Below are 27,190 nucleotides of genomic sequence, written 5' to 3' on the forward strand. Positions count from 1 at the left end.
GATGAGGAAACAACATTATATTATGTAACAGATCAGAAAATAGGATAACATGGGCCGTTTAAAGCAGACACAATTTTGTTATAGAAAATCAACTTTTTAGAGCTTTTAACCAGGTTATAGTCGTTTCCTCTCACCATTAACTCAATATATACAAAGTTGTATTTAGAGTGATTCATGCATGTGTAATCTTTTATATTCTCCTGTATTTAAGATGTCTGCTCTGTACTCACTTCTTCTCCTATGTTATTTTCATAATCGGTGAAACAGGAAGGATTCGGCAGCATCATGGAGCCATTTTCCATATTTGGAATTCTGACTGCAAATATCATAGCAACCAAAGATATCAATCATAACCATCATAACCAAACATATCTTGAGTTATGGACAAAATAGCAAAATAAAAATACCAGGATCATGTAGCTCGGGTTAATATGAACATTTTAAGACCAAAATGACGAGCCTGATAGCAGCAGTTACAGATTTTTCAATGTAAAGTGAATTGGAGCCAGTTGATGGAGCCAGAAGTGCGTCCATGCTCACTTTCTGTTTCAAACGCAGCAGCTAGCACATTAGCTACGTTTATTCACATATACAGTCTACGGTTTGCCATCACAGTAAAGCTAATACCAACTCTAGCATGCTAACAAGTTTTATTGTCCTGATTACCAGTAAGACGCTTTTTAATTAGATGCATACATGAGAAAAAAACTGGTGCAGGTCATTTCATTATTGCCAACATTGAAAAAAGTAGTATATACACAAGCTTTGCTGGGTAGGCTGGTCACGATACAAAATTTTGAAGATCGATATATCATTGAAGTTAATATAGACGATAAAGGATAATACTGAAACTTATTTATGCCAACTGAGACAAAAACCCAAGAGCAGATTTAAACCACAAAAACTATTCTAAATCTATAATATTGTTAAAAAATTATTGGCTGCAATGAATAAACAGCAGAATGAAACACTTTAGTACTTAGTTTGCATCTGCAATGAGTCATAGAAGTTATTTATTCAACCTTTTACGACTTAAATCTTCTCATATGGGCAAAAATAACCAAAAGTTTCCCAGTAGTGCAAACAAAAAGTACCATGATAAATACTGACCTAAAAAATATACTGTTTCAACTTCATATATTGAAAGATAAGTTGACATAGTGATTATCATGACAGGCCTATACGTAGCTAACCCGGTACTAACCAAGACCAGAAAATGGACCTAAGGCAAGTTGAATAGCTGTCTGTAGAGCTGTTTAGTTACGGAATAAATTATAAAAAGAATACTTGTCAAACACTGTCATAAGTAAACTTGTAGAATTTATTAGTAATGCTTGGTGACTCATGTTCTGTGGAAGACTGGGATACCATATAAGAACACGATTGAATCAGTTGCTTTTTCCGATTACACCATCTTTGTAATCATTGGAGTACTTTGTAGTTTGATTATACTGCAGATGTTCGGTTACTACAAAGTTTGATGGGGTGTTTAGAAAGAGTCCCCATTTAGATTTTATTAGTAATTTAAAGGGCCAATATTATGCTATTTTCTGATTGACATTATAATGTTGTTTCCTCATCACAAACATGTCTGGAGTTGTGTTTTGTTTCATTCACACGTTTAACACACAAATCCTGCATATTTAGCCTGTGTTCTCTCAAACAGAAAATACTCTGTTCTGCCTTGTGATGTCAGGTGTTAAAACAGGAAATGCTCCACTGTGTTTTTAAACTCCATACACATTCACAAGAATCATTTGGATCATTTTAGCCCTATCTCTACTGAACCAAAATTAAAATTTAGTTTAGTCTTTATTTGAAGGAACAATGTACAGAGGTATTAAGCTCATGAAAACAGAGAGGTTCCGTATAGGATTATAGCTAAATTGCTAGTTTCCATCTGCAGTTCCTGATTTACAGAAATAAATTATACAATTCAATTACATCCAGACAACAATTAACAGGTAGCTGATAACTTCAAAACTACAGCTTTATGACATCACAAGGTGGAATAGAGCGTGTTGAGCTTTGGAGATGTCGACAGATTAATAATAATGGATTACTAAACATGTGTGATTGAAACAAAACACAACCCCAGGTATGTTTTTGATGAGGTAACAACATTATAACATGGCTTAAAGATCACAAGAATTCATTTTGCGTCATATAGGACCTTGAAAGTTTAGCTCTCATTTCACTTCAGTGCTAAAATAGGGTTTTGAGGTTGTTAAGACCAGGTTTTGCAATGGGGTACGTTCCATAAGTAGAGAGTTCCAAATTTAGACCTGGTTCAAGTGGTGTAGTCCAGTTTCAGTCTTAGTTTAGTATAATTTTTCCTTTGTTAACTCTAGAAGTCGACTAATTAGTTAAGTGATTATTTCTCCTGTACAGCTGAGATTTTGTTAAATCAAATGTTTAAACATGGTGACTGACAGTTCTTTGACAAAGAACAGTTTTGACATTTACATTGAGAGTATGTAACTTTCTGGAGGTAGAAAGTCAACTGCATGATTCCATGAAAATAAACAGTTAAAACCATACTTTGGAACATTCTCCATGGAGACAGATGAGTTTTATGCCATACTGTGGAACATAATAGCCAAAGGAACAACATTTCCATGGAAACAAACAGGTGAAGGCTCTCTTCCTGCTCTTCCAGGCCAAGTAAAAGTCAAGTTTGTGGAGATGCAAGCCTGCTAACAGTAAGAACGCTTTCTTTCTGTTTTTCAGTTCAACAAACATCCATAACGAAAAAAAACACGCTTTATTTTAGTCAATTTTGTGCAAAAGGGTAAAAAAAGGTTTAATTTAATAATGTTGCATCACTTTTATTAAACGTCTTTTGGCATGTGTTTTATTGTCTGTATAGTTCAGATAACTTTTACAACTGTAAAAAAAAATACAATTACAATAAATATTGGTCGACTAGTCACGATTATTCCGATTAATTATTGCAAGCAGCCCTAGTTTTCTAGCATGGTTCATTTAAGAAGTTTTGGTTTAATATTTTGCAGGGTTTTTTTTGCAGTTTATTTTTAATATTTGGGGGGGTTGGGGGAGTTGTCATGTTATAGTTATGGTTTGGTTGGTTAATTTAATCTGATTTGTTGAAAATACTAGACTTTAGACTGTTAAATTCTTAGTCCAAGGGTTAGTCCTGGTTTAGTCCATATTATTGATTTAGGCTGTTTACATAGGCCTGTAGGATAAAGGTTACCCCAACGCTGACAATCTGTGCACATTCTTAATAGTACGTTAACGAATACATTTATTAAAACTGATTTATATTTTTATTGTTGCCCTAGAATGAACTTAAGCAACAGTCTAATTACTTACCTTCATATCGTTCATGATGAGCTGGAAGAGCCCTCCCAAGGCGCTGCATTCTTTCTCTATTCCCGCATCCATTTTTCCACAGCGCTGGAAAAAAAAACTCCAAAAAGTAGAAAAAAAAACCTTTGACCCAAGTTTTTGAACAACTCCAAACCCCGAATCAATGAGGGCTTTTTATGCCACGGAAAATGGGGGAAGCAAACGCACCACCCCCGGGCTGAAGTCCACTTAAAACGGTGCCAAAATCAGCGATGGATAAACGGGAAAAAACGCACACGCACCAGGCAAAATTCAGGCTAAAATGTTTGTCAGCCTATGCTAATCGCAGGCCACGTGTTTAAACCTCGCAAAAACCACCGCATCGTGACGGGATTATGCAAAACAACACCGCGAAAGAGAAGTTAAACCCAATTTTGTGTCGCGTCCCGGTGGTGGTGGCTACAGGCTAACGGCTAACAGCAGCAGCAACGGCGGCGGTTAAAAACTCCAAACTCGAAACCTGTGTGACTATCCCCGCTGCCCCAATCAAGCCCAAATACGCTCCGGTGGTAATCCAAACAACCGGGGAGACGTGGGGAAGGGGTAACGGCGTGCGCTATCCGGGTGTATCCGAGGATGTGGCGATGTTTGAGCCGCCGTAGTGAGGTCCCGCTGAGCTGTTTGGTCCGCTGGGAGTCCGAGCCCGAAGTGAATGAGCGGAGCCCGAGTGAACACAGAGAGAGTACGCGTCGAGCTCACGAGACTCAACGCAAACACACGGATAGGACTTCCGCTAAGCCCTTTCATAATAAAAGCACAAGCGGAAGTAAGGGGAGGTACGTTTCAAAGCAAAGAGAAGTGTATGTAACAGGTTTTGTTGGTAGTAGTACTCAGATTACATTTAATTGAGTGAAAGAAATTGTACTTTTTGGAGTACTTTTTGAGCAGCGTGTTTTTACTCCTACTTGAGTAATATTTGTATTGAAGTAACAACAGTACACTTTCGGGAGAGAAAGTTTTGGTTATTCCCACTGTGAGTAACTCTGACAAAAGCTTTATCTTGACAATATAAAATGATTTGAACATTTGTTTTTCTCACAGCACTCCTTCAGATATGATTTAGCTTGTCTCATTTACTCTCTATCCAGACTGTGAAATACTTAATGTTTTGTTTTTCCATTTACATTACCTTCTAATAATAAAACACATGTTACATCCAGACTTTTTAAGTTACTCTTACTTGAGTAGTATTTTCCCAAAATACTTTTTAACTCTTTGAGTAAATTAATTTCTTGGACTACTACTTTGTACTTTGAGTATTATTATTTTGAAGTAATGTTGTGTCTTATTTGAGTAAAATTTTTTGACTACTCTACCCACCTCTGCAGCATGTGTGTTTTTTTTTTTATTATGACATAGTTTGGTGGGACAGTACCAGTGGTAAATATTTATCACAGTTCTACATCAGTGAAGTTTGTGGAGAAAAGGTGAGAAGAAAAGCTCAAAAATACAGGAAGTAGCTCTGAGTTCTAAAACAGTCTTCCTCTATGTGTGTCATTTCGTTCAAAATATAAAGCAAGTTACAAGCAAGGAACACATTTTTTGGCAGATTTAACATTGGTTTAAGAAACTAATGGTGCTGTCATTTATTTTAATTAGCCTAATTGTAACTATTGTGTAATTTAGTTTTGCCCTTGTTCCATTGTGGTATTGTGGTTGCTAGGTTAGAGTTATGGAATATGTATGCTATGTATGTTGCATCTACTGCCCATGTCCAGCCAGGAAGTAAAATATATTTCATCCGGATTTAAAAAAAAAAAAAAAAAAAAAAGGTAACTAGTTACATTTTTTGTCAAATCTTAAATATAATGAATTATGTTAACTGTGTTTTAGTGAAAAAGTTTTCTAACCTATATATACTTTAATTTATTTATTTATTAAAGGTGTTTACTGGTGGAGGGTCAGGCATCTGTTTGTCCAAGGAGAAGTTCTTGTTTTTCCTGGAATGTTAAACAATATGATATTGATGTAGGCCTATCTATCTATAGAGACAAGTGGATGAGTGAACCAGGCTAACTAGCCCAGAGGTCAAATCTGTGGAGAGGCAAGCCTGCTTACAGTAATAATGCATACTTTTTTCTTTTTCTTTTTTTTTTAACAAAAGCTGTATTTGAAGAAATGCAATGTACATGTTTAATGCCATACTCTGGAGCAAAACTGCAGATACTGCAAAATTATAACTTTTTCCATTTCAGGCAACTGGTAACTGAGATATATCCCACCTCCGACTTGAATCAGCCGCTAAGAACAAGTGATGGTGAGTGAGGGCTAGTGATTGTGAGTGAGGGAAGAGTGAGAGCAGAGTGAGGGTGAGTGAGGGCAGAGTGAGGGCGAGTGGGGACCAGTAGGGTCCTTTCTCTGTGTGTTCAATAACTTGTCCTTTTGGAATATATTGATTCAGTCTGAAACAGATAAAAAGTAAACTGCTGACAAAATGTAGGCTTAGTTTGTGCAATAGTCCGAATGTATTTAACAAATGAAATGGCCTAAGTCTAGCAGTGGTTTAATCTTTCTCTATCTTGCTCTCTCTCCTGACTTGTGTCACACTGATGCAGAGCACAGGGACAGGAGTCTTAACTATTGAATATATTATATATTATACTATACTGAATAATTGCAAGTAAACACAGGGCAGGAGGCAGAGATAGGGGGATTGGTGAAGACAGACATTTTCTGAGTGCTCAAATCCAACACAATACAGAATTACACATATGCAAGCATGAATCAGTTCAAATACAACTGTGAGTTACTGATGATGGGACATTGTTTGAGCCACTCTGTACCGTACAAACTTAATGGCACAGTATGTAACTTTCTGGAGGGAGCACATCACCTGCATGATTCCATGGAAATAGAAAGTTTAAACAAATCTTGGGAACTCTCTCTTTGGAGTAGTGGAGTAAGATAAGTTTTATGCCATACTGTGAAAGATTACTGTCAGAGGATCAACATTTGAACGGAAACAAGCAGGAAGAGGCTTGAGTTGTATCAGAGCAAGTATATGACACATAGACTAGTATACGCCCATGGACCAATATGGAACCTATCTGGACCACTGAGGGATTACACAGATATGAGGCTACATGGGAATAGAAAAAGGAGAGTGAGGGCAGAGTGAAATGAAAAAAATGAAACAAACAAACAAAAAACAAACATGCTTTTACTTTTGTTTATTTTTTGGCTAAAAACTTGATGATCTTGAGCTGTATCAGAGCAAATATAAGAGCAAGTATCAGAAAAAGTACTAAATCGATTTTGAAATGTTTGTATCGTGGCAAAACTACCACATAATATTTACTACTGCTTGACCCTAACTATTGCTAACTTAAAAGTCATGCATTTAGCCTAATAGTTTGAAATACAAAACATGATATAGTCACGCTAGTTCATATAAAACATATTTTCTTTCTTTCTTTTAACTTTTTCAAAGACTCGACAGCTCCGTGTGACTTTTCACGGGTAAACACTGCCACCTTGTGTTGTATTTGAAGAAGGCAGCTAAAACGATACATTAGTTTTTATAAATGAGCCTAAATTGCTTATGTCTGTCCCATCCACCTTGTCCTAATTTTACTAGCCTAAATGGATGCTGTGACGTGATGTTACTTAAAACAATATTACATAGAAGTATATTTATAACTGTAAAGCAATGACACATCACTATGAGTTGTATTCTCGAGTGGGATGGCCTGCCCTGGCCAGTCGAAGGAGGTGTCACATGTACACAATGCTTGGACTACTGCTGACCTACATCTGTTCCTTACTGTCACAGAGAAGGGCTGGTTCTTGTTCTGACTCTTCATTCACAAGATCATGTGTTTATCTCTGTTCCATTTGCTCGCACTAACTGGGCAAAAAGGCTTTTGTCCACTCTGCACCTTATGCATGGAACATGTTGCAGAAAAATTAGAACTTGACAGAGTTGATTTCCTTGAATGCTTTTAAATCGAAACTGAGAGGTCTCGAGATTGACTCCACAACATGCACTTGTTTTTCATAATCTGTTTGTCTTTTCCTGTTATCGTGTCTCTCTTTTTAATTATGTAGCTGTATTTTTTATTTGCTGCTGCCACTTGGCCAGGACTCCCTTGAAAAAGAGGTATTTAATCTCAATGGGACTTTCCTAACCTAAATAAAGGTTAAATAAAATAATTAAAATAAAATTTAGTCATCTGTGGTCAACATTTTATTTCCACTTATCAACTCTTTGTTTTAGTAACATTGTCTACTCTTTTGTACGACAGAGTCGCACTTTTGGCAATGTGTGCAAACTAGGTAAATTTGCAGCTTCCTCCTTCCTGAGCTCAACAGCCCCGCCCACTTTGAAGTCGGCTCAGTAAATTTTCTAATTATTTTTCCAATAGACTTTTAGAAATATTTAAATACAGTTCAATCTGAAGGTACACTTGTTCCAAAACGTTTGAACATGTGTATATATATATATATATATATATATATATATATATATATATATATATATATATATATATATATATATATATATATATATATATATATATATATATATATATATATATATATTACACTTACAAATATTGTTTTACGCTTACAAATTTGTAATTTTACACATAAAAATCTGAAAATTAAGCTCTCACAAGTTTTGAGACATTCGTTGCGCCGAGTTTGTCTCAAAAAGATTCTGTGGTTACTGTGGCAACAGCTAAACTGGTTGTGTGCTGCCTCCAGTGGCCTCTGCAATTTCCAGTAGTTAGTGACATCACACATGACTGCCCTAATCACAGCCTGAGGTCTGGACTACAATGCTGAATTGGAGGGTTAACGAGGTAACTGTGGGGTTAACTCTGCTGTAGCGGTACTACGAAGCTTCACCAGAAAAGTTACATAGTGCACCTTTAATAAGAAGATATTTAATAATAATTTAATAAAATCTAATTGACGATTTTAACTTTTTTTTTTTTTTTGGTCAGAAGGTTAAGCATAAAAAAGTTTTAAAGATGATAGATAGATGTGAAATCTGTTCCCTCCTCCTCCCCCCTCCCCTAAATTTAGATCTTCACTTTAGTGCCCCCTCCTGACTCTGACCTGAAACAACAGGACACAGAATATTCACAGGTCACAGGTCTTAAGACAAACTAAACCAGGTCTGAACCCAGTCTAACCATAGACTGTAGATATAAATGGACATAGCTAACCTGATAACCACCGTATCCAAATAGGAAATGAGGATGGGCGCGCTTCCGACTCCATTGACTCTGGCTCCAATTCACTTTACATTTGGAAACCTTTGCCCTTTTCTCTGTAACTGCTGCTGTCAGGCTCGTTATTTTGGTCTTCAATTTCAAAAACGTAAATTGATTCGAAAGATCTATGCCCCTCTTTCATGTCTTCTAAACTAATCTTGGTGCATTATTGGTAATAAGGCAGCAAAGGATGCACTTCTGTATCCTTGGCAAATTAGCCATAATGGAGGACACATGCCCGCAGAGAATATGGGAAATGGAACACTACTTGGGCAGTAAGTGATGATCTGGATGCCCTACCACACCCAGATCAAAATTACTTGCATCTTCTGTCAGGCCAAAGCTGTCACACTATCAGACTTAACATAGATAGCGGTAGTGGTGATATGTGAGAATACAACAGGGGCAGGTCAGCACGTCTAATTATGGATGGTAGCTTTAAATGAGTGAGGAGTTTTGAGGGACACACTACAGGTGAAAACGTTTTTTTGTGTGTGTGTCTTGGTCAGTTTAGTCTCTCAATATACAAGCTTTTCATGTAGAACTAAATTGTTCAGTACATCTAAAGATTATTATTTCATTTAATCAGCCTGCCTCCACACAGTCATAAGGGACATTGTAACTTCAAAATCTGTTTCCTCAAAGTGCATTTCCCCTTATAAAGACATAACGATCACCCCTTAAATTAGCGCCTACATTCACCAAGCTTTACACTCTTGTACTTAACAAGATTTTGACGAAACATACATGATGTTTGTTTTTTTGTTTGTTTTTTTTTATCTAATTCCTAGCCTGATTTATTACAGTTTTAATTCAAAATTTATATAATAGAAATATGAAATATTCTGTCAATTTTTAGAAAGATTTACATTTCTCAAATACTAAATTTGATATCCAAAACCCCTCTGTACCATCCATAATTCTGTTTTAAATTTCCAAAATGTGTTCAATTTGGGCCATTTTTTCACATAAAATGTCTTATTTGTATATGAAAACATGATCAAAAACTTATAATGCATTTCCTCTTAGATTTATGCAAATATACCACAGGAAAATGATTTCTGCTTTAAGTCAGTTTTTCTTGTTTTATAAGATTATGTAACACATATAGAATAACAGCATTTTATAAGACAAAGTCAATGATAAGGAAGACTACAACACATGAGTTCATTAAACATCTCATTTACACTGATCATTTAAAAAAAAAAGAGCCATGAAATCTCCTCCTTGTTCCTGCTCTGGAGCTGATGATGTTTACAGCAACATTGGCACCCACTACACTCCATAATTTTCCAACCCGGATGTCAGTGGACTTGTTTCTTTTATCAAAATCACACTTTAAAATGATAATCCTCCACAGGTGTCATAGATTAAAACATGTCATGTTTAATGGTGGAATTCTCTGTACACGACTCCAGGGCCAGGGGTCTAGTAAATGAGCAAGTGAGGTCAACCGAACACAGCAAATGTTTTCTTAATAAACAAAATCTAAATAGGGCCTGCCTTATACTTTTTAGTCCTAAAGCCGACCTCAACTATTCACAAAAAGCCAATGCAAACATGGCTTATGTCGACCAGAGTAAATGTCTTGTTCAGTATTTTATGTAAGGTTTAAAAGGTTAAATAATAAAGTTATATTTCCACTGCATTGCCTTCTATCAGCAGGGCGGTGTTTCTCAAGTACACAATACAGATACTGACAGTTCACATTAAGGAAGAACACGTGGTATGAGGATATGAAAAGTACATAATACACTTCCTTAACTTCACCTTGAGGAAAAAGGCAGTATTCTATTCTATTGCAACTGTGTTTTATACATTATTAAAAAAAAAAATAATGCTGCAATTTCCACTTCTCAAGCTTTTGAGATATTTTTGTTAAATCCACCTGTCCAACCTGATAGGCAAGTACACCACTTCTCTTGGTTTCTGTTTCCTTTCTGTCCTGACCATGGACCACTCCTGGATGAATGAGGCGTTACATCACTTTAACGTGCATGAGAGGTTTTCATGATTCTCATTTTGACTTAATTTGGTGGATAATACCTGTTGTAAATATAAATTATAGTTTACCACAAATCAAGAAGCTATTTATGAAGACAAGTTGTAAAATATGTTCAAAATTACAGGAAGTAGAGAGTTCTATTGGAGAGAATTTTGTCCAAAAGGTAAGCTAAATTTTCCAATATTTTAAACATTTCAACAAAATAAAGGTGTTTTTTGTATTTTTATGAGTCAAGTGATAATTTCCACAATGTGGTTGCTTGGTAACTTCCCATAGACCATATATATAAATGGACACAGAGCTTCCTGCTCCATCGACTCTGGATCCAGTTCACTTTACATTGAAAAATTGTCGCCCCTCTCTCTACAATTGCAAGTGAGACTTGTCATTTTGGTCTTAAAATGTTCGTATTAACCCACTCTACATGACCCTACTGTTACTATTTTGTCTGTAAATCAAAATGTTTCATGAATAAGAGACAAATCAGGTGCCTTCTTTCCACGAGGTTGCTCCTGCTAGCTTTAGCAACAGATTTGATTGACAACGTTGCTAAGTACCCGCTCTCTGCTAAAACAGAGGTGCAGCCAGATTGGCTCTTTGGTTGCTATGATAGTTGTAGTTGGAAAACCAAATATGGGACTCGCTCCATATTCACCCCTATAGCTGCTAGCCTTCACAATGGTTTTAGTAAAATGAGTCACAGGTACTTTGATTCTAACTTCAGTAAAAACACATACAAATGCACAATTATAAAAGCTATAAGTAACAATAGAACAGATGCAGTAACATGATTTAACTCATTCTTATATTTACACAGATGTTTTGAACCCAACCCAACTCCTATAGATCCAAACAGGTCTGAATCCAGATCTTCACTCTAGCGCCCCCTCCTGGCTCTGATCTGAAACAACAGGACACAGAACATTTACACGTCACAAAATCAGGTCTTAAGACAGACTTTATCAGATCTGAATCCAGTCTAACCATAGATTGTATATATAAATGGGCATAGCTAACCTGCTAGCTACCATGTTCCAAATGGGAAGGTAGCATGGGCATGCTTCCGACTTCATCACCAATTCAGTTTACATTGGGAAACTGTCACCCCTCTCTCCATAACATTTGCTATCAGGCTCGACATTTTGGTTATAAAATGTTTGTATTAACTTGCTTTACATGATCCTGGTGTTTTTATTTTGCTATTGTGTACGTAATTGAAGATATGAAGATTAATAACAGACAAATCAGGCACCTTCATTCCCCCAGGTCGCTCCCGCTAGCATTAGAAACAGGTTGGATTGACAGCGTTGCTAAGCACCTGCTCCCTGCTAAACCACTTGGGTGGTTTAGCAGGGAGCTGGGAGTGGGAGGGGGCGTTACCTTCAACCACCTCACTCCGGATTGGTTCTTTGGTTGACATGATACTCGTGGTCAGTATTCCTAATATACAAGTCAGCTACAAATTCGCTCCTATAACTGCTAGCCTCGATGAGGGTTATTTGACTGGAGCACAGTGGGTGACGTCACACTCCCTTAGTCCACTTATTTATACAGTCTGTGGGTCTAAGGTCTAAAGGTTCCACTACCTTCCAGTAGTAGTAAAGTGGAAGGAGGTACATGAGCTTCAACCCAATGATGATCAGGACTCGGATGAGAAGGTCTGAATTTCGAGCTGCAGAAGAAGAAATCACAAAAAAAATATTATATTTACCATGCCATTGTGAATGATCTGAAGCATGTTTATTATTACCTAGTTATGCATTATGTGTTTTCAATAGAGCTCCTGCACCACATGACTAACTTTGACAGGGGCACCATATTGGCAGTGGTGAATTAAGGGTAATGAAGGGCTCCAAGTTAGCTTTTTTTGTGTTTAAGTGAGATTGTAGACCATGATTTGTCTTCAAACTAATCAGATTAAAGACGATGACCCTTAAGTGGCACAGATGTGATTTAGATTGTATAGAGCACATGTGTCAAACTCAAGGCCCGGGGGCCAAATGCAGCCTGCCATGTCATTTTATGTGGCCCGCGACAAGGTAAATTTAAATGTATGACTGTCTTAAAATGTCAGTTTATCAGGAGTTACGCAGTTACACAGACATATTTTTTATATCTTTGCAAATTTGAGACGAACCATTTTGCTGATGCGGCCCTCGGTGAAATTGAGTTTGACACCCCTGGTATAGAGTATAGACTGCATAGATTTCACCTTAACTCTGCATTATCTGGACATCTGGTGTACTTCTCACTTTCACTAAAAAGGCTCCCTGGAGATGTTTATGGAAAATAGACTTTACTATAAATCATCTACTATAATGTTTACCAATATTGATATAGTGAAATCGATGAAACAGTGAAAACATGACGTGCTCTAACTAATGTGCAGATGTTGTAGCCTGTGAACAGTGAGGTGATTGTGCAACTTGGATAAGGGTAATTACGGTTAGTTTCTATCCAGCAAGCGTTCAACAAATACCTTCTAAATGATTCACTGAAGAATTTTGATTATGTTTTTTATTTGTCAAAGTAGCGCTCTCAGCAGAAAAGGTTAATATTGAAAAGAAATTTGGAAAGAGTTTTTCTAAGCAATGCAGGTGCTCACTTAGACTAAGCACTCTGGTGAGTAGTTTGAGTTAGCATTGCTGTGAGGGTACTCACGGGCCTGAGACCCCTACAACAAAGCTGGATTAGAGGGTTACTGGATTAAAGGGTAAATTCTGGGTTAACAATGGTTAAAAGTAGGAGTAGTGAACCGACTTTCTATTGGATCGCTATGGCAACAGGCCTTGAACTCCGGACCAAGTTTAAGATCTCCGATAAGTTAGAAGACGACACTTTGATCAATCAAAGATGAGAATCCAACTGCTGTGAGCCAAACAAGGGGTGAGTGAAAGGATAGAGTGCAGAAAAACTAGGAAATATGGCGGCATGTGTTCTTTTATTTCAATGTGCATGGATTGTGGTTAAACCTTGTTTAATCATTTTGTGTTTTTCTATAATATCTATAATAAGAGCTGTTTAATAATATAATAATCCATCCCTGTGTACAATTGACTAGTGGCTGCTCCACAGGTACTGCAGCTCCTGGGAGCTCTGGCCCAGAAAAATTCTCTCGTTGAACAGAATGTAGTTTTAGGGAATTCAAACTGCCCATGTTCGCTGACAGGGCATCCACAGCTTTCACAAATTTTGTGGGGATTCTTCTCAATTTTCACAACATGAACCTTTTACATAATTTAAATCCTCAAAGTGACTAAAAGTTAACTCAGTGCTCAGTTCACACCAGAGCGACGAGCTGTGAACCCACTTCACAGTACCACTACGAGAAGCGGAGATGCTCATGTCTGGGTTAGTCTGTTGATGTACTTACCTCCCAGAGAGAGCTGGAGGGTGTGGCTCTGAGAGGAGAAGCTTTGGTTGAACACCTGCAGATGGTACACACAAATGTAGTTTCCTTTGTGGGCAGGGCCAGTGTCAGAGAACAGGAAGTATGCAGAGTGATTGACAGCAGGCAGTGTGTGGTTCTGAACAGGGTCCATAGTGGGAGATAGTAGCTGGAAAGAGCCTCCTGGGTACTGTGGTTCCACAGAGCATCTGACCCTGAATTTGGACCCCAGCAGCACCTGGACGCCCTGCAGCTGGGGCTCAGAAGCTCCGTCAGACACAGACAGGGAGATGATTGGCCGATTCAATAAATCTGTTAAGAAAGGGGATTGGACACCATGTCTGCTACAGGTAAAAGTCTTCTGGAGGAACTAAAAATCATCTGAGAGGAATATCTGAGAGGAACAGGTGAGGGTCAACCTGAGAATTTGAGACTTTTACCTGAACACACCACCTCCAGGCCTGAGTCTATGGAGTGGAGCTTTGTATGGGGTACAGACCCCCAGATAGATTCTCTCACTGCAGACTCCTTCAGATATTCAGGTATGATGTACCACACAGGATTCTGTGGGAAACCATCTCTTTTGTCTCCAGAAACAGCAGAACCACAGTGCAGGTCTCTGCATACAGCAGTTGCAGTCTTAGGGCCCCAGTTGTGCCAAAGGTTATAGGGGTTAAACAGACGTCTCCACTCTCCTCTGTGTTTCACCTCCACAGTCCCAGCACAGCGACTGGCCCCTCCCACCAGCCTGAGCGGCTCTGAACAGACAAGAAACAGAGTTAGCCCCGCAGTGAAACCCCGCCCCCTTACTTGACCAGTGAAGCCCTGCCCCCTTACCTGAGCAGTGAGACCCCGCCCCTTTGCCTAATAAAACTTACAATTTGATAACAGGTTTATCGAACCATAATCTAACTTTAGTCTCAAGGAAACTTACCAAATCTCGTTATAGAAATCAAAATAGAGAGAAGACGTATATTTCATTTATTCCAAAGCGTGACCTGGAGCTATTAGATACTGAAATAAAAAACACTGTCCAAATTGATTTAGTCAGCGGTCAGGATTCTGAGCAAGTGTGCAGTACTCTTAAAAACTCAATTGTCCAAATAATTTCTAAATTTACAAAAACGCAACCACGAAAATTTTAAAGTAAAAAATCTCTCCCATGGCTGAGGGAAAGAATATGGCTTTTAATGAAAGAAAGAGACACTGCCTTAAAAATGTATCTCAAGACAAGACTTAGTATAGATCAATGGACTTTTAAAAGCCTTAGAAACAAGGTCACAGGTCAGTTAAGGAAGGCAAAAGCGGATTTTTTCTTAGACATCATTAAACAGGCTAAAGGTAACAGTAAAATTATATGGAAGTGTATTGATTAAATTATCAGGGAAAGAGCGGACGGGAAATGGCCCCATTGAACTCAACATAAACTCTTGCACAAGTCACTGTAAAGGACAGCCTAACTGTAGCCACCATGTTCAACAATTATTTTATTTCTTCCATCTCAGAACTGTGCAATGTATCAAACCCAGAGCAGCCTGCTACATCATTTGCAGCTTCTGTTGGGACCGTGGATTGTGGCAACACAGGAGGCCCATCCTCCACTCAGGTCGAGGCACTGGACCGCATAGTGTGAATGAAGACAAAGTCAGCAAAATAATTTCATCACTCTCCAACTCAAGAGCCAAGGACTCATGGGGGCTTAATTCACTCTTTTAAAAAAATATAAGGATGTTGTAGCAGCACCAATTACTTACATAGTCAATCAATCATTACTTGGCCCAGCTTGTCCCAGGCCAACCATACCACACTCAGACCACTACAATCACTGTATAAACAGACACTCAAAGTTCTAGACAAAAAACCACGCCACTTCCATCACTGCAGCATCTTATCTAAATATAATATTTTAAATTGGGATAATCTGATTAGATTCACAGATGCCTGCTTTGTTTATAAAATCTCACATGGACTCGCCCCTCCACCGCTCAATGACTGTTAGCCTAAGATCAAGCTCAAACTGCATCACTAGAGGAGCCTCAAGAGGAGACTGTCTGATCCCATTCAGAAAGACAGCATTTGGTCAATCAGCCTATTCTGTTAGAGCGTCTAAAGGGTGGAACAGCATCCCTACAATTATCAGGGAGAGCTCCACATACAGCTCCTTTAAGTCTCAATTTAAACGTTGGCTTTTAACAAATCAGACCTGTCAACACCAAACTCCTGCTGCTGCCATCTAGTGTTTGTCCTTTGCATGTGCTTCTCTGTAATTCTGCTTTAACAAATCTTTTATTGCCTCTTTATTTATTTTCTTTTGCTTTTTTAACATATTTTTTTACTGTTATTAATTGCAAGCTGTTCTTAATAACTTGTCTGTTTCAATTATTTTTCTTCGCTATGATTCACTTCTTAAGACTTAATGCTTTTCTACTTTTTAATCATGCTTGCAAATGTTTTTATAAGGAGCCATCTGTACATCATGGCAACGGACAACAGATGAAAACTAGCCTTTTGGCTAATTCTGGCATGTTAAACAGTTACTGTTGGTCAACATGCACTGTCCGCTATAAATAAATAAACAAATAAATACAAGAATGTAGATTTCCCTCCTCTTTTAAAACTGCTGTGGTGACGTCTATTTTTAAAGCAGGAAATGGTAAAGATACTAAGAACTACAGACCAATTAGCATCCTCCCAGTTGTCTCTAAAGTTATTGAAAAAATTGTTGCTGAACAGCTGATTGATCACCTCAACAATGGAAATATGTTACATCTAGTGCAATTTGGTTTCCGATCAAAACATTCCACGGACACAGCATGCTGCTATTTCCTAGAGCTGATCAAATCCAGTCTTGACAAGGGGGGGTGGTGGTTGGGGCTGTTTTCCTGGATCTTCGTTAGGCATTTGAAACTGTAAACCACTCTGTGCTATTGACCAAAATGCAAACTTTCATTTATCTGCAAATACTATGAATTGGTTTCAATCATACCTAGCGAACCATTACCAGTGGGTAAAAATAAAAGATAAAACCTCACCGTACCTCGCCTGTACCACAGGTGTGCCCCAAGGGTCCATTGCTCTTCAGTCTATACATTAATGACCTGCCCTCCATCTGCAGTGATGTAGAAGTCTTAATGTATGCTGATGATACGGTCTTTTTTGTGCATGGTTCTGACGCTAATTCTGTTGCCGCTAAGTTATCCACCACAATGGCAAAAGCACTAGAGTGGCTTAACAATTCCTGCCATGCGTTGAACACTGAGAAAACGGTCACTATGTATTTCTCGAACAAAAAAACTCAAAATGTCTTCCCAAATATTTATGTGGATAATTGCATGATCAAAAATGTTGAATAGGTTAAATACTTCACTTAACTTTAAAAATCACATAAAAAAGACCTGTAATGTCTTGAAGTTTTATATTGCGAACTTTCAACTTATTAGGAACGCGTTATCATTAGAAGCTGCGAAGTCTTACTTTAATGCCATGATCATAGCTCATATTTTGTATTGCATATCTTCATGGTCTCAGGCTAACCTAACAGCTCTAAAATCTCTTAGATCTTTACATAGTCAGGCCCTGAAAATTCTCGATAAAAAGCCAAGGCGTTACCATCATTGCCATGTTTGGGAAAAATATAAAATACTAAGTTTCGACTTGATCAGGTACCCTGATATCCGTCTGGTCCATAAAGTTTTACATGACGCCGCCCCACCTCCTCTTAAGACCTACATCCAGCCTCACTCTCAGCTTACAAGTAGAGTGTTAAGGTGTTGTAACAGTGGGTGTAGCGGACCAAAGAGTGCAGACTCGGGGCAGATTTACAGTGTTTATTGTACCGATGGAGACCAAAATACAAAACTGATTGTTGATCTGATGGCGAGCAGGAAGCCACGTGCGGGCCAGGATCCAGGAACGTGGAGCGCAGGGAAAAACCAAGGCAGTACCAGGGCTGAGAAGCAGGGTCGGAGCAGGGTCAAAGCAGGGTCGAAGCAGGGTTGAAGGCACACATAGGATCCGGCACCAAACACAGATAATCCAGTACGGAACAGGGTGAAGCAACGCAGGCACGACAGGAACACAGGAACACAGGGAACGACAGGAATGAAGAGACAACAGCGCAGACGATCTCGCCCTGAGTGTCTTCTCCCAGCTCCTCTTATCCACGGTGTGGTGATTAGTCAGATGGACAGCAGGTGCGCGCGGGAGGAGCCAAGAGCTCCGCCCAGCTCCAGGTACAGACAGGTGAGGGAGGGGGAAGAGCACACAGGGAGACAAAACAGGAACAGAAATACACACATCATGACATAAGGTCTGTGTTTAGAGGCGATTGCAATGTTCCTATAAGAAAGTCTGCCCTCTCTCAATCAGCCTTTTCCTATAAAGCCATCAAGGAATGGAATGGGCTTCCAGACAGTCTAAAGAACATGACTAATTTTTACAGCTTTTCACAGGCCGTCAAAAATTGGATTCTGGAGCACCAAATATGCTCACACTAACAATACCAGACAGGTATTTTGCCATCAGACGTTACCCTTGTGGGTACTACCTGATGGCTCCCAGATTACCAAACCTATAGTGTTACAACATTACATTACATTACATTACATCACATTACACTACATTACATTACATTACACATTGCACTCTTAACTTATACTTTATTTTACTGTATATTTGTATATTGTTCCTCCAAGTCTTATTTTGTAGTGTGTGAGTGTGTATTGATTATATTGCTTACATTTTATATTGTATTGTATTATCTTGCCTACATTTTATATTGTATTGTATTTCTCACTTGCTCAGGGACTACAGATGGAAACTAGCTTCGACTATAATCTGGTGCAAAGCATCTTTAATGTTTTTGCACATTGTCCCTATCAAATAAACTAATAAACTAAACTAAAGTAAGCAGTGAAACTCCGCCCCTTTACCTGAGCAGGTGACGTTCACAGTGGCTCCAGAGGAGCAGGTCCTTGCGCTGGAGCGGGGACAGTCCATCAGAGCAGACTCATGGCCCTCACAGTGGAACATCTGCCGCAGAGGAGAGAGCGCCTCCTGAAAGAGAAAAGGAACCCCACAGCCCAGCTCTCTGCACAGCACCTCTGCCCCCTTCTGGTCCAAGGCCCCTTCACAGACCCAGGTCCAGGACTGGTCCCAGATCTGCACTGATCCTGAGCAGATGCTGGGCCCTGAGACCAGTCGCACAGAGTCTGAGGACACACACACACACACACACACACACACACACCCAAGATATGCAATGTCACCCATGCAGTAATAATCACTCAGAGAGGGGTCTAAAATAATTACTTACTTCCCATTACTTCTACCCAAAGGTAATTGCATTGGTAATTTTACAAGATTAAAGTCAAAGCCAGAAAAATACATTATTTTATGAGAATAAAGTCAGAAATTAGCAAGAATAAAATCTGAATTTAAAGTCAGAATTTAAAGTCAAAATATTATGAGAGTAAAGTCATATTCATATTTTAGTCATGATTTATGTACCAACATCAATGTCAAAATGCAGGAGAGCTATTCACTTTCAAAACCATGGCCAGAGTGCAAAAAGATGGCACTTATTTAATTCAACTGTTAAAAATTTTTGAACCATTTCCCTATGGAGCGACCCCTGAGGCAAAACCACAAGAGCGGCTGGTGCACAATTACTCAATAATCCACAAGGAGAGGCAGTTTATCAGAAACACCTGACAGATGCGGCATGAGAATGTAAGTGTAGTCCCTCAGTCGTCCAGATTTAAACTTCGTCTTTTGCTATGAGAAAGTAAGAGTTTTACCTGAACACACCATCTCCAGGCCCTCGCTAGAAGTCATTCTATCCATGAAACAGTCTCTCACCACAGACTTCTTCTCCCTCACACATTTAGCATTGATCTCCCACACAGGACTCTGTGGAAAACCACCTCTCTTTTCTCCATAAACAGCAGTGCCACAGTCCAGGTATCGACACATGTCATTTACAGAGTGCAGGTCCCAGATGTTAAAGGGATGCACCCGTCTCCACTCTCCTGTATGTTTTACCTCCACAGCCCCAGCACAGCGACTGGCCCCTCCCACCAGCCTGAACGGCTCTGAATAAACAAGAGATAGAATTAGTCCTGCCCCTTTACCTGAGCAGTGAAGCCTCATTCTTTTACCTGAGCAGTGAGGCCCACACCTTTACCTGAGCAGGTGACGTTGACAGCAGCCCCAGAGGAGCATGTCCTTGGGCCGGAGTGGAAACAGTCCATCAGGGTAGACTCATCGCCCTCACAGTGGAATGTCTGCCCCAGAGGAGAGAGTGCCTCCTGAAAGAGAAAAGGAACCCCACAGCCCAGCTCCCTGCACAGCACCTCTGCCCCCTGCTGATCCAAGGCCCCTTCACAGACCCAGGTCCAAGACTGGTCCCAGACCTGCACTGATCCTGAGCATGTGCTTGTCCCTGAGAACAGCCGCACAAAGTCTGTGGACACACACACGTGATATTATCACTCTGAGCCATTAGGACACTCAGGGCACTGTGAAATACATCACTAGAAACTCTCTCCAGCAGTCTTTCTGGTTGGATGTAGTGGAACCAGGCACATCCAGTGCGTGTCTATGACCTGACATTACGTCTATGGAATGAGGTGCTGCATTCCAGTCCTAGTTGTTCCTACAACAACAACTGATATATTTCAATTGGCTGTAACTGCTCTACTCCTGAATATGAATAATTTCTTGATATAATGTCCTCTACAGTCAGATGGAGAGGTGAAGACCTGTCAAGATTGGTACTGTGAGCTTGCCCGGTGCTCTCACACATCTCCCACAACAAGAGCAACTAGTTTGGGGAAGGCAGGACCTCAGGCAGCACCGTCCTGGCAGAGCCCTGTTCTTCAAAAGCCAGACCCAGAGATATTTTAGTTGGCCATGTAACCTCCTCTATGTAAGGACACAGATGGGTTCTCATAAAAATTGCAGACCCCCTGCCAAAATTAGTCACACTCAAGAGAAATTCAAAGCTTGCAGATGTGCCTCTATGTGTTGCACTTAAAGATTTCAGTTTAAATCAATGTTACTGTTCAAAGGTGGAGAAAGACCCCAACTTCACAACTAAGCCAGCTGCATCACAAGCTGAACTCAAGAACAAGCTTGAAAACCTGGGTCTGAGTGAGCTTGCTTCCTGCTAAGGTAGCTTTCAATCTAAACAACAGCTTGTAGATATGATAGAACAGTATGAGGACATCTTCCCACGGCATCAGCTTGATTGTGGTGAGACCAAGGTTTTTGTCAATGGCATTCATCTCACAGACAAACGTCCCTTTCGTATGCCATATCACAGAGTGCCTCCAACCCATTACCAAACACTATGGCAGGTCCAGTCAAATATGGAAGAGAGAGGAATCATCCGCAATTCTATCAGCAACTACGCATCACCACTAGTCATGGTCTGGAAGAAAGACAGCAGCTTGAGAATCTGCACAGACTTCATGTGGCTGAATACACACTCTGTAAAGGATATGCACCCACTCCCTCACCAAGCAAACTGGCTTGCAGCTCTGGGTGGCAATACATTCTTCAGCACCATGAACCATAAATCTGGGTTCTATAACATCCCCATGCACGATTTACCAATATAACAGAATGCTCCAAACATTGTGTAGTAGCTCCGCCTCCTTCATGCGCATGATGCTGAATATCTATGGTGAGCTCAACTTTACCAGCCTGCTCTGTTACCTGGGTGACCTGCTATTCTTTGTTATTCTTTGAACATATTATAGACAAGCAAGGAGCGTCTGTAGACCCATCAAAAGGTTCTTCTACCAAAGCTTCATTCCCCATTGCTCAGCCATCAGCAAACCACTCTCTCTCTGCTGCATCAAGAAGAAATGGCAAGAGCCTACTAAAGAAAGGAGCTGGCACATTTCAGAAGTTGAGTCTGGCAGACTGGACTCCAGCTTGTGAAGTAGCTTTTGAAAAAAACACTGCTCCTCTCTCTGTAACTGTTGCTGGAAAAAAAAAATCAAAGATGATCATTAATAACAGACCAATGAGCTGCCCGTTTTCACCAAGACTGCCCCCTCTGGTGTTGACTGACAACATTGCTAAGTGTCCGCCCCCTGCTAAACCAGCGGTGTGGGTATTACCTTCAACACCCTGGCTAAATAAATAAGTTAAATAAATATACTAACTGCATGTAATAATAAACAAGTAAAACAATAAATACTTATCAAAAGCTAAGTTAAAAAGGCAGATCTTGACTCTGCTATTAAAAACATGAATATTTCTGAGGTCCTCAGACCCACAGACAAGGGTCATAGTGCAGGAAAGACGCCTTGCCGTGACTGTGTGTCCTGACTTTGGAAATGACTAGGAGCTTGGAGGAGCGTATGAAACTAGGTTGAACCAGATTGAATTTTTCCTAAAATGTTGTGATCATCTAAAAAAAATCATTAAGTTGAATAAGTAGGATAGACAGTGGTCTGTAATTGTTAAAATCATTCAAATCTAAATAGCTCCTCTTTGGCAGTGGCCTCACCACTGCCTCTTTAAAGGCAGCGAGAAACACCCCTGTCTGAAGGGAGCTATTTATCATGTTTAAACGCTCGTCTATAAAAGATCCATAAAATGACTTAAAAAAAAAAAAGATATGTGGTGGGCCTCACTGAAGAGAAAACTTTACCAAGAGTCTCAGCATTAACCAGAAGAACAAAAGAGTCTCATGTTTCCTCTGGAACAGAGAAACACTCAGATGAGTTTAAAAGAGTTTAAAAGAGTAGTGCAACAACATCGGATTGTGTTCTTATCTCTTATCTTCCCTCCTGAAGTGGTCTGCAAACGGCTCGCAAATTAAGCTTTTTTAAAAATCAGGGATGTAAAGATGGTCAACTGAAGAAAAAGAACTCTAGTATTATTTTTGTTCTCTGTAATTTTTGTTCTCTTTAGTAAAGTGTGAATTTCTTTTTTTCTCACTGTTTTGTTATAAACTCTTATTATTTTTACTGTTATTCTATATACATTTCCTTATTAATTGTAATTTTCTTTTTCCTCCATTTTCATTCTGCTACCCTGCAGTTTCTCTTCAGTTGTTTTAGTTCTCCAGGAGAATATGGCTTTGACATGAGTCTTTATTAATTTCAGTGGGGCAACCTGGTCAAGGGCAGACTGAAGCTTACTGTTAAAATGGTCAACAGTAAAATCACAGGGGGCAGGTGGTGGATGGCTTTCTAATATGTGGAGCTACTTCAGGGGTCAGATGATGCTTCCTCACAGTTCTCACAGAAGCCTCCTGCTGTACAAAACCAGATTTATAAAAAACACACAGCAGTGGTCAGACACAGGCAAGTCAACAACACACCAGTGGACAGACCATAAATGATGACCAAGTCCAGAGCGCGCCCCCTGGTGTGAGTTGGCTGTGTGTTAAGTGTTGGATAAAAAAAAAATATATGCAAAACTTGAGTAATTATCAAATAAAATAGGTTTGGTGGCAAGAGTGTTTGTACATACAGAAGCAGTGCCACCTCCCTTTTACCAGTCCTTGTGGAATATGCAGAATTAAAATTACGGGGGTAACAACCGATGCCGACCTCAGAGAGCCGTTTAAAAGGATCATGTTTATAGAAGGTACGGGCTGATTAATAACAGGATTTAATGGTACATGAACTTTAGGGAGAGATATAAGATTATTGGTATTAATAGTATAGTTGTAGGAGGATTTATGCATAGACTGCTCTCTTCTGTAGTACCAGAATTTGGAAAATTGAACATGACTCTATTGGAACCGTGGTTGTTGAGTGTGTGGTGTGACGATTGTACCTTCATGCTGATTCCAGCGTGAGTTCGCTGTTGTGTGGGACGAGGTGCAATCCAGATGAGTTGGGGGTGTAAACAGCTCTTTTTGAAAAGTTCAGGTCTCTTGAAAATTTTGAGAAAATTGTCCACATAGAGAATATTGTTTGATGTGAAGGAGTCTCAAGCAGCTGTATTTGATGTCTAGCAAAAAGGGCTGTAAGAAGTGGTCCAGAAATTATGTACTGTTTGTTGAACTGTGGATTGTGTTGCTGTCTCCTTGAGTGTCTGATTGCTGCAGTCTGAGGTCATTTGTGCCAAACCTCCCAGCTTACAGCAAGCATTCTGGTTTTACATCCACATTTTTCCTGGAATTTAAGTAGACTGGATGTCTGTTTTTCTAGTTTGGCCTCCAGTGGTTAAAAACAATTATCCAGAGTTAAGAACTGCCATTGCTAGATATTTATACAATTTATGATCAGTCATATCTGGAATAGTAAGTACGCAAAAAAGTAGCCCTGTATTTAATCAAATTTATAAGTTAACGGAAACGCCATCATAGAGAAATTGTGTTTTCACACATTTGAAACAAACTGATACAAGTTTTGCTCAACTGTTTATTAGAAATGCATCTAGGGACTAGTGGCATCCCAACAGCAGAGGCCATAACTCCAGAGTGTCGGCTTCACAAAGAGCTCATTTGTTTATACTTCAAAAGGTTACGACATACCTTCAGTTTGAATTGAGGAAAAGTTTAGACAGGTGTTTTAAAGTCAAAATGGCATTAAAGAGGGAGTATTACACTTCTATGCACATAACATTTAAAAGTTTCAGTTTCCTATTTGTCCTCGCTCCCTTTGCTGCCAGTGCGAGGTCACTCCACCTTCAGAGCACTATCACAACACAATCAGTGTCCATTCCACTAATGAGAGCATCACATAACGTTGTAGTGTATTGTGTTGAATCATGCTTTTGTATATTTATGGAAAGTTGTAGCGTGGGATCATGGGTGATGTAGGCTTTTGGGCAGAGCCTTGTACAGGCTTGTACTGCTAACTGTAAGGAGGGTTCAAGTAGTGCCCGGGAGAGATCGCAAGATTACTCAAACCTGCATAGACGGCATATAAAAGCTCTTCAGGCATGTTTTGGTGAGGGAACAACATAACAACATGGTAGAAAGCTCCAAAAAGTCAATTTTACACAATATCTCCTCTTAAAGTACACCTGGCATGCAGTAGTATAGGCTCTGTGCACAGTTACCACTGCTCTGTTAGTGTTAACCCTAGATGATCTGCACTGACTGAAAACAAAGGATAAATATATTGACTCAGAGAGGAGCAGAAACATCTGAGAGCAACTCAACCTCAGAATTCAAGATCAGACTTACCTGAACACACCACCTCCAGGCCTTTATCTGAGGTAAAATCTATACCAGCAATACAGTTTGTCACTGTGGATGCCCACGAACAAACTTCAATGTCCCAAACAGGGCTGTTTGGAAGGCCATATTTTATTCCTCCATAAAGAGCAGATCCACAGTTCAGGCCTTGGCACACCATTGCTGTATCGTACAGGCTCCAGGTGTTCCATGAGCTTTGCATCCGTCTCCATTCTCCTTTGTGTTTCACCTCCACAATCCCAGCACATCGACTGGCCCCTCCCATCAGTCTGATCAGCTCTGAACAGACAAGAGACAGAGTTAACGCCGCCCCTTCATCTGAGCAGCTCTGAGTTTACAGGGAACAGAAGGGGTTATGCAGTCTCCTCCTCCCAGTAAGGAGGTTGTGGATGAGACTCCTAATCTCCCTGAGTGGAGTTTGTATGTTAATAATACAGGGTGTGTATTATTATTGCAGCAGAGGGTCTATACTGTGAGTGTGAGTGTGTTTACCTGTTGAGGTGTTGTTTTCTGCCAGGACCCCTGCACACATAAAAGTCATGTCACAAAATGTCCGCTACTGGCCAGAGATAACAGAGACCTTCACACAAAATGGCTACTTTTCCAATCATTAAATCACACAGATCCATTTCATAAATTGGTTGGTAATAGGAAAAAACAAAACACTTAATTGTGAATAAAGCAAATTTATAACATTTACACCATTTATAAGACACATTCTCTGACACTTGGTACCCAGTTCCCTAAACACTATACAAAATTAACTGCACTAATGATGGGACTCTCAGCTCTTTTATGGGATCCAAACCTTTTTGATCCATTCATTTCAAAGAGCCATTCACAAGACTGGCTCTTTTTGTATTTAGTTATATGACAGAAGTGAATGTCAGAACTCATTTTATCTACAAACTAATTACAGAGAAACAATCAAGGCTGAGAGGAGTTTAAAATGGTTCAAACTGAGGGTGGGAGTGAGTTTACCCTTTGAAATGATGCATAATTTAAATAAAACATTTAAAAAAATAATAATAATGCTATTATGACGCTGTCATGATGCACGCAATTCTGTCTCCTGTGTTGTCTTCCTGTGTGATTTCCCCTCCCTCACCTGCATGAACCTGGAGCTGGGTGGAGTTCCTGGCTCGTCCCGCGTGCGTCTGCATCCCATCAGCGCAATCATTGCCACCTGCCGTGAATAAGAGGAGCCAGGACCAGACACTCGGTGCCAGATCATTCGCTTGTCAAACATTCCTGCTCCCTGGACCGTCCCAGCTCCTCTGCCTCTGGCTCTGTTCCTGATCCCATGTTCCTGCTCTGGTATTGTCTGTTTTGTCTCCACCACCTTGTCTCGTCCTGGACCCCGGCTTGTACCCCACTTGCCGCTCTGGTTCCTGCTCTCTGCCTCCGTTGTCCCTGGCTCCGTCTCTGTTCCTGTTTCCTGCTCCGGTACTGGTTGCTCCCTGTTCCTGTCCCTGCTCTCCGCGACGCATTTCCGGACTCTGGCTTGCACCCGGCTCCTCACCGCTCACTGGTCTAATCTATACTTGACTGTTATTTCACAAACTGTTAATAAAAACTGTATGCAGTGGACAGTTGTTCCACCCATACACAAATTTGGCAAGATCATCATTCAGGTGAGGTGGTAAAAAAGAAATAGTGAACACAATACATGTAAAGGTTGTCAAGGTCAAGGAGATCCTCTTCTACAAGTCCATGCAAGACCTCATAATATATGTGTGTGACAGCCATTCATACATCCCTCCACAATTGATCTACTCTGGAATTATTTTGACATTTTAATTACTAGGGCTATAATCAATTAAAGTGTAAATTACCTCTGGTTATGTACACTTTTCCCAGAGACAAAGCTCGCTCATCCTGTCCCTTGCACCAAGAACATGCACTGTGTTATTCCAAGGTTTTCAACTCCTTGATCTGTTGTAGAATATTGATGAAATATTTTAGCCAGTCTAACACTGCTTTTTGAAGCTAAAGCTTCTTTAGAAATGTAACAAGTGGCAGAGGCACTA

General features: G+C 39.8%; 2 protein-coding genes across 2 annotated transcripts in view; both read right to left on the reverse strand.

Annotated features, from left to right (window-relative positions):
- mtss1 (MTSS I-BAR domain containing 1) overlaps window positions 1-4,012 on the reverse strand; it is a 60,728-nt gene extending 56,716 nt beyond the window's left edge. The window contains exon 1 of the mRNA XM_033966820.2: window positions 3,337-4,012. Within this exon, the coding sequence (XP_033822711.1) occupies window positions 3,337-3,408 (72 nt within the window). The 5' untranslated portion in view covers window positions 3,409-4,012. The remainder of the gene's footprint in view (window positions 1-3,336) is intronic.
- A 5,670-nt stretch (window positions 4,013-9,682) lies between these two features.
- On the reverse strand, window positions 9,683-26,650 carry LOC129456252 (scavenger receptor cysteine-rich type 1 protein M130-like). The gene is made up of 11 exons (XM_055221835.1): window positions 26,503-26,650; window positions 26,269-26,346; window positions 25,653-25,682; window positions 25,149-25,439; window positions 20,172-20,450; window positions 19,786-20,079; window positions 18,919-19,197; window positions 14,428-14,745; window positions 13,973-14,299; window positions 12,186-12,271; window positions 9,683-11,500 (listed from the first exon to the last, which is right to left on the reverse strand). The coding sequence occupies exons 1-11, from the start codon at window positions 26,648-26,650 to the stop codon at window positions 11,477-11,479; spliced, it is 2,154 nt and encodes a 717-aa protein (XP_055077810.1). The 3' UTR covers window positions 9,683-11,476.
- Between the last annotated feature and the right edge of the window lie 540 nt (window positions 26,651-27,190).

The sequence above is a fragment of the Periophthalmus magnuspinnatus genome, chromosome 5 (genome assembly GCF_009829125.3).
Source record: "Periophthalmus magnuspinnatus isolate fPerMag1 chromosome 5, fPerMag1.2.pri, whole genome shotgun sequence".
Lineage (NCBI taxonomy): Eukaryota > Metazoa > Chordata > Actinopteri > Gobiiformes > Gobiidae > Periophthalmus > Periophthalmus magnuspinnatus.